We start from the raw sequence: 8,730 nt of genomic DNA, 5'->3' as shown, positions 1-8,730 counted from the left end.
CTCAGGCCTAAATATTTTTCAACCTACACATACAGCAGAGCATTAGCGGATGAACTCGCAGATTCTCATAAAAAACGTTAGCACTTTCATTTGAAGAAAAAAATTGAAATATCACCGAATAGTAATTAAAATTAATTAAGACAATTTCTTTCCACCCGGACTAAAATGAAAGAAGGCAGTAAATAATTTCTTTATAGTCAATCTGCGCAGGATTAGGTACAGAATAAAGCTTTCAAATATTACAGCACCGCGCCTCCGGGGTTAACTGTCGCTCATAATTTGAATGAGTACGGTTCGAATATTTCGTTCCCCGGTCTAAAACATTTAAGTCCGCGGAAAAGGCGCTGCTATCGAAATTAAACGGAATCGTTTCGAAATTATACCGCGAGGCCTGGGATATTTGTAAACGCAAACCCTACGAAACGTCAAAAGCTTCGACTCGTTACACCACTGAAATACGGAATTAATTGGCACATTTGCAGCTGAGAAAACAACTGCATTAATGAGTCTCCCGGTTACGGTTTTACCAAGCCGGAAAAACAACAGACGATATCGCCGCCACCATTGTTTGGCTTTGTCTTTTCTTAAATAAATTCAAATCACTGTTTGCTTTAAACAAAAATTTTAATCGACTGATAAAGCGACAGTTTTTTTGCTCTGTGTTATTGGAAAAATTTTAAACGTATTACTTTAGAAATAGATACAGCGTGGTTCACGGAAGACGACCGAACATCCGATCTGAGAAATGGTAAGATTTACAAGAAAAAGTTAATACAAAAGTATCTTATACTGATTAAAACTTCTGAAGTGTATAAAGAGAGTTTTTTTCTGCAGATACAAACTTTTTGTTTGAAACTAAACACCCTGTAAATTGAAACACATTCGGAGAGTGCGCTTCAAGACGAGTTCAACAATATTTTCAACGCCGTTCTGACATAAACACAAACCGTCATTGCGATATGTATTTGACATATTTGACAAATAAAACAATAAAGAGTTCCGTTTTGTAAATTTATTTAATTGTATTGAACGGGGAACACTATACATTACTTTACAGTTCTATTTAGCATTAAAAGACAGTTTCAACAATATATAATAATGAAGGTTCAAAATAAACATATCCTAATGATTGACCATCATACTGAATGAGTAAAAACTTAGGGAATTTTTATTGCGAAAAATCAAAAAGAGAAAAATAGCAGTTAATGCTTTTCGACTTTGTTTACTATTGTACTTATAAGTGGTCAAATTAAGTTAAGTTGACAGGTAAACTAATTTTAATATACTTATTTGCAGTTGAAAATTCAAATTCAAATTGTCTTTTAAAATAAAAATATTTTAATGGCTTAGAATTAATATCCAATTACATATAGGGTAATGCTACAAGCATCTGACCCTAGAATATTTTTCATTTTTAGGCTATTGTAAAAGCTCATGTGATTTGTTGTTGTTTGTCAATAAAGCGGTGTCATCTGCGAAATGAATATTGGTTATTGGTTCTTTAGAAACCTTGGTCTTGTTTTCAAATGCCCTCTGAAAAATATACTCAACATAAATATTAAACATTGTAGGTGACAACAAACATATAAATTTCTGCCTATTCCATAACAACGATGCATTCGAGTCGCTCCAGACTCTTGCCGAATTAGTTTTAGTCAAATGAAGCAGTATGCTCCTAATAATCATCTCAGGTTTTCGGGCGCTCAGAACTCGCTCTGCTTACTTACAAAATACGACATTCAATTAATTACCGGAGGTCAAGTCGATTATATGAGCATTTCCGTTCGGACGAGAAACGGAATACTACTTTTAGTCGATGAATAGGAGTTCGAAAACTATATACATCAGTCATTTCAAAGAGGCAACTGCGAAATCCTAAATTTAATCTTTCACATTTTAATGCACCACAATAAATTAAAGCACTTTCCGAAACTGTAATTTCCAATGGACAATAATGGCTTAACGTCACGCCATTTTTGTTTATTACATGGCGATCTAATTGTAAGCCAGTTTAGCGTATTTCAATTGCATTTTCGTGAAATACAATTTAGTTTTCTTAATTCGCGATGTTTAACCATTACCTGTAATAAATAACTATATACAAATATGCGGTTTGCTACTGGAACCTGATTGCTATGAAAAATTGATAACGGTTGCGGGTTGCTAATCACCGCCTGATGATTAGGAACGTGGGGCATATTTCTGGGAATTTAATAATGCAATATTTAATGCAATCTCCATTCCTAGTTCGTGAAATATAACACGCACACCTGAGGCAAATCATTTGTTTAAGTAATAAATCTTAATTGATCTATATTTAAAGTTATTGATGCTAATTGAGAACAAAATGGGCCTCAAAGCCGTTTCTTGTGAGACACCGCAGCAATTTGTCTAAACCCAAGTCAATTTATAAGGAGCAAAAACCAACCTAACCTAAATATGATGGCACTCAGGTTTGGCGTCTAGGTATGAAACTGGCTTATTTCATGCTATTTATATGTATGTCCTGATGTACTAAATATTTCATCAATTTATTTGAGTGAACTAAAAATCAATAAAAGCAATCGGTCAAACAATATATGACAATCAAAACACCAATATCGTGAGAAATACTTACAAAATTAAAGTTTAGCACATAGTTTCCCAAAACAATACTCTACAGTTAAGATAAATAAAAATAAATTAAGCGACCTAACGACAGTCTACATTTCTGTATAATTGTAGACCACCAATAACGAGGAAACGCGAATAAAATAATTGGTAGCCGAATATTATGTTATCTATTGTTAAAGAGGGAAATCTTACAGTATATAATGCTTATTTGCTGTGTGTATCAGACTTATAGTTAATTGAATTTTTGTTTTTGTTGATATGGCACATTTCAAGAAACAAACGGCCTTTATAATTCTTGACACGTTGCAATATTTTGGGATTGTTATAGTCAAATTCATGTCCTTCCTTTATGCACAAGCATTTTTATGAATACGACAACCCAAAAACGACAATTGATACATGACATTAGAGTTGCATAATAGGGGAGTTAGACCTTTGACTTTAGAATAAAGTTTTGAGACTTTTTCAGTTTTATATTTGGCAATTTTTATTTCTATGAATTCTTTGAAAATTTATGAATTTTTTAATGTAAGGCAAAACATCCGAACGCCGAATGTTGCAGTTATTGATTAATCTCGTAAGTATATGTTTTAGGTATCCATTATTTTTGTAGGTTTTCTTGAGCAAAAGTTTCTTGGCTGAAATGTGTAACTCTGTTATTTATGCCTATAATGGATGAGAGGAATAATAATTGATAAATCTACCTGAGGCTGTTTCTTTCTGGTACCAATCCAAAATAATTTCATTTTTGTTAGTTCTAATAACCTTAGTGTCTAAGAAGACAAGTTCAATTGTGAATTGTGGCGTTGGAAGAATTAAAAATATTCAAGGTTATATCTGTTATATATTTGGTACCACGCAAAAAAGATCGTCAACATATGTAAAAATAAAGGGTAAATTGAAAAGTAATTTGGTTATAATTTGATCAAGTAAATGGCCCAATACTGTAGTAGCGATTATTGGATTGCCATTGGGATACCATAAATTTGTTTATAAAATTACGAATTAAAATTATTTCAGTTTTACCAATTCGAGCGGAATATTAATAAACAGCGATACCACATCTAATGAAATCAAAACATAATTGTCAGGTAGTACCTAACCGTTGATCATGTTGGCAAAGGTAAATGAATATTTATATTATAGTCATTTCTATTTGCAAAAGCAGTTTTAAGAATATTAGCCATAAATCTCGATATGTTGTACGTAACAAAGTCGATCGAGCTAACTCTAGTCGCAGAAGAATATCTGTTTTATGGATCTTGCACAAACAGTACAACTTTGGAAAGGATGAATTATAGAACAATGGTTGTTTACATTCGCTGTCATTGTTTTTTGAATGTTGTTTTATCCATAGCAAAAGTAAAACTCCCCCTTGCCAGCCTGCAATTGTCCTCATAATATCTTTTGAATTGAAAAACCTTGTTGTACATGAGTTCTAATCTACTATTGAATTCTTATATAAAATTGATACATATCATGTTATATTTATAGATTGTTTTATATTATGGATTAATTTGTTAATTTTCGAAATAATGTTCCAAGTCGTTTTTATTTCAAGTGACAATATTTTCAAACTGATGTCAGATATAAACCTGTCTACCCTGTTTGCTGTCGATACGTCGTTACGAATAATTATGGATGTTTTTTCCACTCTCTTGAATGTGTCTAGGTGTCAATCTCTTCTATTAATGCTTCTTGCTAAACTTATCTTCAAATTTGCCGACTGGTTGATCAACTGTACGGAGTGAATACCATAGAGTTGTCCAATCACTTGATAAAAACGCATCATCAATGTTAACACTTATAATAACACAACTTTTGCCTACCATTATTCAAAATTGTGGACTGAATGTTTGTCTGTTTGTTTCGTTATGTTGCTTCATTAAATCTTAACTGTAGAGTATTGTGTTGAAGAACAATGTTATAAACACTATTTTTTTTAAGTATTTGTCGCGATATATGTTGTTTTCATTGACTTTCAGATCACTCCTGAAGAAGTCAACAAATAAATTGACGAAATGTTAAGTATTAAAGAAAATAACAATAATAATCAGAATGTATTACAATTCATGAGCCTGTTTTATCGTATTGATAAATTGCTGCATATCGCAGGAGTATTCTGTTGTTTTACCACTTTGTTAAGAAACGTTATCTTTCTGAAGGTCTTAGGAGATTCAAGAAAATGAAAAAAAATAGGGGCATAATGAATTATTGGATGTAATTTAATGTAGGTTCATACAAAAACTATTGTTTTTACTAAACTTTTCATTAAAACTGAGGTGTATCATTTCGATACATTGCGACAGCATTTCTATAAAAGAAGTTTACGACTGATTAATGGTTAGATGATATTTGTGGGGTATATAATGATTTTAAGAAATGCAAGTAAACTTTTAGCAATATTTATGTAATTTATCGTTCTGCACAAAACAAAATACAACCACATTAGTATGCAAATCCAGCTGTCGAGTAAATATTAAAAATCTTAACGAGTGCGTTGGCATAACCTGCCAACCTAAAATCTATACCCAAGTCAAGTTGCAATGCTGTATCTTGAATGGCGCGTGATGATCGTTCCATAGTAAATGACAATCCGGAATGAACTATATCCTTCTCGGATGCTCCAGCTATTCTAGTTCTAAACGCCTTTGACGGATGTATGGGAATATCCTTACCCAGGGCGTTTTGGAGAGACTCCTGAACTGACTGCAACAGGTGGTAGTTTGACTCTCTCTCATACTTAAACGTAAGCCTTCCATAAGAAACATGGTTTATATTCTTTAACCATTCAAAATATGACACCGTAACACCGCCAGCGTTCGCCAAAAGATCTGGAATTACGATTATTTTTTTCTTACGCAGAATGGTGTCTGCGGCTGGAGTGGTAGGGCCATTAGCCCCCTCCGCGATCACTTTGGCTTTTATGTTAACCGCATTGTCTTTGGTTATCACTTGTTCTACCGCGGCCGGTACCAGTATGTCACATTCGTGAGTCATAAGATCGCCATCAAACTTCTGAGCCCCTGGAAAACCCATTATGGTGCCTTTACTCAGTTTATATTCTTCCAGTTCGGAAGGGTTGATTCCATTCTCGTTGAATATAGATCCGTCCTCCTCAATTATTCCGATACATTTGGCACCCACTCTGTGGAAGTATCGGTGAGTATGGGAACCCACGTTCCCGTAACCCTGTATAATTAACGTTTTATCTTTTAGTCCTGGTTTCAAGCCGACATAATCCATGTAACATTCGTTATTAACGAAATGCTCGGTGGCGTGGAACAATCCCCGACCAGTAGCGGACTCTCTCCCGTGAATACCTCCTTGATTGATAGGCTTTCCGGTGACACACGCATGAGCGTTCATGTCTTTGTAACCCAAAGTTTTTGCGTAAGTATCTGACATCCACGACATCTCGCGAGCTCCCGTACCCATGTCAGGTGCCGGCACATCAATAGCTGGTCCCAGAAAACCTTTCTTGATTAGCTCGAGGCTAAACCTTCTAGTAATTCTCTCCAACTCCAGCTGGGAATACTTTCTCGGATCAATTTTAACGCCCGCTTTAGCCCCTCCAAATGGCACATCAACAGCTGCACACTTGAAGGTCATTATCGTAGATAAAGCGCGGACTTCGTCAGCGCACACGTCCATTGAATACCGCATACCGCCTTTGCAAGGCAACTTGTGCGCGCTGTGTTGAGCCCGGTAACCTTCAATAACCTCGTACTGTCCATTATCTCGCTTAATCGGGAAGGAAACGGCAAGCATTCCCTCGCAGGACGATATCTGATTAAATATTCCTTTCACTTTGGCTTGTCTTTGTTCCTTTGTCTCCTTATTTCCCCTGATTTTACCCAAATCCTCCACCAGTTTGTCCTCTACAAGAATACACGCCTTGTGAAAAAAATAGTCCACCATGTCCGAAAATTTGGGTTTTGGATTTTCTTCAATGTCTTTGAGATGATCGGGGATTTCATGTTTGTAGCGAAATTGATATGCCCCCGTCGCTTTTCGAGAGATAAATTGTTTTATAGTACAAAGTTTCGACATATGTTTAAGCATATTTGACAATTCACTTTTTTGTGAAGTATTGGCTGTCATACAGCCCTAAGCAATTTTGAATTGTTGCAACAATCAACTTGTCATCGAAGGTTTAAGACCAAACAATTAACTCTAGAGGATGAAAGTTGGATGAATGGAGAAATAGTTTGGTTACTATTTACAAATCTTCTAGATTCCTCTTGGTTCGGTTGTTGATGAATCGAACTTGCTGAAGAAGCCAACAGGATGATTGGTGAGGAATCCAGAAGATTTTTCGAACTTTCTTTGAAAAAATAAATAGTTCCGTTGTTATCAACTGATGAACATGCGATGACAGCCCTGGACAGTTCACTTTTTGTGGTGTAATTGGGGTTAGTATAATTGATTTTCGATTCCTAAACAGTACCCACCTTGACATTCCCGAAAATTTCTGTGTTCTCAATAATATTTTGCTTGGCTCCGATCATTTTCTCATCTGTACAACCCTTAATATTACATGTCTGGCCTTGTCCGGACTCTATCGTCAGCATCTGTATTTTTTTGAGAGATCTGTTTTCAATCCCGAGGTGTCATTGCATTCCTTTCGAGTTAGTCCTTTTTTTGCAGACATCTCGCTATACGAAATTAAATCCGTTCTTAGAAAAAATAGTATCTCCTGAGTTATTCCTTATGATTTCTTTCAGAACTTGCCACAAAACTGGCTCTTATAACGTTGCTCCCTTTTTTCTAATATCTTAATTAAAACTAAAGTACCCTCGAGCTTGTGCGACACAATTGCTTTGGTGAAACGGTAGTGAAGGTATTTGCTAGCATACTCTTTAGAAGGCTTATGACATGGAGAGTCTGCTGTCCGGCTTTCGCGAAGAAATTGGTTATATTGACAACATTTATACTCTACTGACTGACTTCCTAAAGCAACAGGATGCGCGTATCAATCGACACCACCAACGAACTTCTTATTCTGCTCTATGCTGATGACATCATTATACTTGGTGTCTCTTAAACAAATTAGAAGTCTCTCTGAAAAACTAAAACGATTTCATTTAAGCGAGGTAGACCAAATCGAAAGATGCTTTTTTCTAAATAACAATCTTTTGAAGAAGTTAATCGACATAATTCTGTTCTTCTTAATTTTTTAGAGAAATGGCAAAATCTTCTGTAACCATAGTTCCTGCTCTTAGCATAAAAATTAAACTTATCTCCTGGACAGCATTAATGCGGGTTTCTATTAGTACCATTTTTAGTTGTTTTTCTAGTAACATTGCTGTCTGGGGTTTACGTTATTCTGATATTACTGAAAAAGCCAAATATAACTTCTTCAAACGATTATTAATGTTGATGAAATCCACTTCTTCTGCTCTCTTGCGATTGGAATATTGTAATTTAAACTTAAAATGTGTCTAAACTTTCTCATCAAGTTGCTTACAATGGACACCCACAAACACCCAAAGTAACGCTATATTAATATAAGTAGATTGGGCAAGTGGGCTGATTTATGAACTTGGATTTTCTTATCTGTGACAAAATCTAAGTCTAAAACGCACTTTACCTAACATCCTTATTAAATACAAAGAAATTTGCTTTCAGACTGATCTCGAAGTTCTCACGATATTATGTTTAACAATTAGTGCCTGTTTTCTAAAATTTCTTAGCTGTAATTTACCACTCCACACAACCAGGATTCTAGGTCAACTTAGACTAACGAATAATCATTTCACAAAACTCACGTGTAAAGGTTTGTCATATAAATTCAACCATAATCTCCACGAAAACGAAACTCTATTTCACGTAAGAATAACGAAGTAAGAATTATCCTGTTTAAAGGTGTGGAGAAACTGAATAATCTTACACCTAGAACCTGGGTTGAACAGCATTCTAAAACTTTCTTATTAATAATTTTTTTTTAACGGTTTTCAGCAAAAATATTTTAGAAATCAGATTAAATCTTTTTATTATTAATCTCTATTTTTCATTTTTCAAAGAAACTTCCACGGGCTACTACTACTACTACTACTTCGCAGGAGGAATCCAGAAGTTTTATAAAAAGTAATGTTTATTTTTAAATTTAATATA

The 8,730-nt window shown here is 34.7% G+C and overlaps 1 protein-coding gene across 2 annotated transcripts; it reads right to left on the bottom strand.

Moving 5' to 3' along the window:
* Window positions 1-4,642: 4,642 nt before the first annotated feature.
* On the bottom strand, window positions 4,643-8,682 carry LOC132701074 (glutamate dehydrogenase, mitochondrial-like). 2 transcript variants are annotated; one of them, XM_060668736.1, is made up of 2 exons: window positions 7,068-8,682; window positions 4,643-6,494 (listed from the first exon to the last, which is right to left on the bottom strand). In XM_060668736.1, the coding sequence occupies exon 2, from the start codon at window positions 6,382-6,384 to the stop codon at window positions 5,062-5,064; it is 1,323 nt and encodes a 440-aa protein (XP_060524719.1). In that variant the 5' UTR covers window positions 6,385-6,494; window positions 7,068-8,682; the 3' UTR covers window positions 4,643-5,061. The 2 variants fall into 2 exon arrangements, with proteins under 2 accessions (XP_060524719.1, XP_060524718.1); XM_060668735.1 differs by lacking the exon at window positions 7,068-8,682 and having other exon boundaries at window positions 4,645-6,692.
* Between the last annotated feature and the right edge of the window lie 48 nt (window positions 8,683-8,730).

Source organism: Cylas formicarius, unplaced genomic scaffold, assembly GCF_029955315.1.
Source record: "Cylas formicarius isolate icCylForm1 unplaced genomic scaffold, icCylForm1.1 PGA_scaffold_4__25_contigs__length_36172078, whole genome shotgun sequence".
NCBI classification, from domain to species: domain Eukaryota; kingdom Metazoa; phylum Arthropoda; class Insecta; order Coleoptera; family Brentidae; genus Cylas; species Cylas formicarius.
This window is presented reverse-complemented; position numbering and strand designations above follow the sequence as displayed.

What these genes read in the sequence shown, in the direction of transcription:
- LOC132701074 (XM_060668735.1), bottom strand. Translation starts at nt 6,678, where the DNA reads ATGCTTAAACATATGTCGAAACTTTGTACTATAAAACAATTTATCTCT.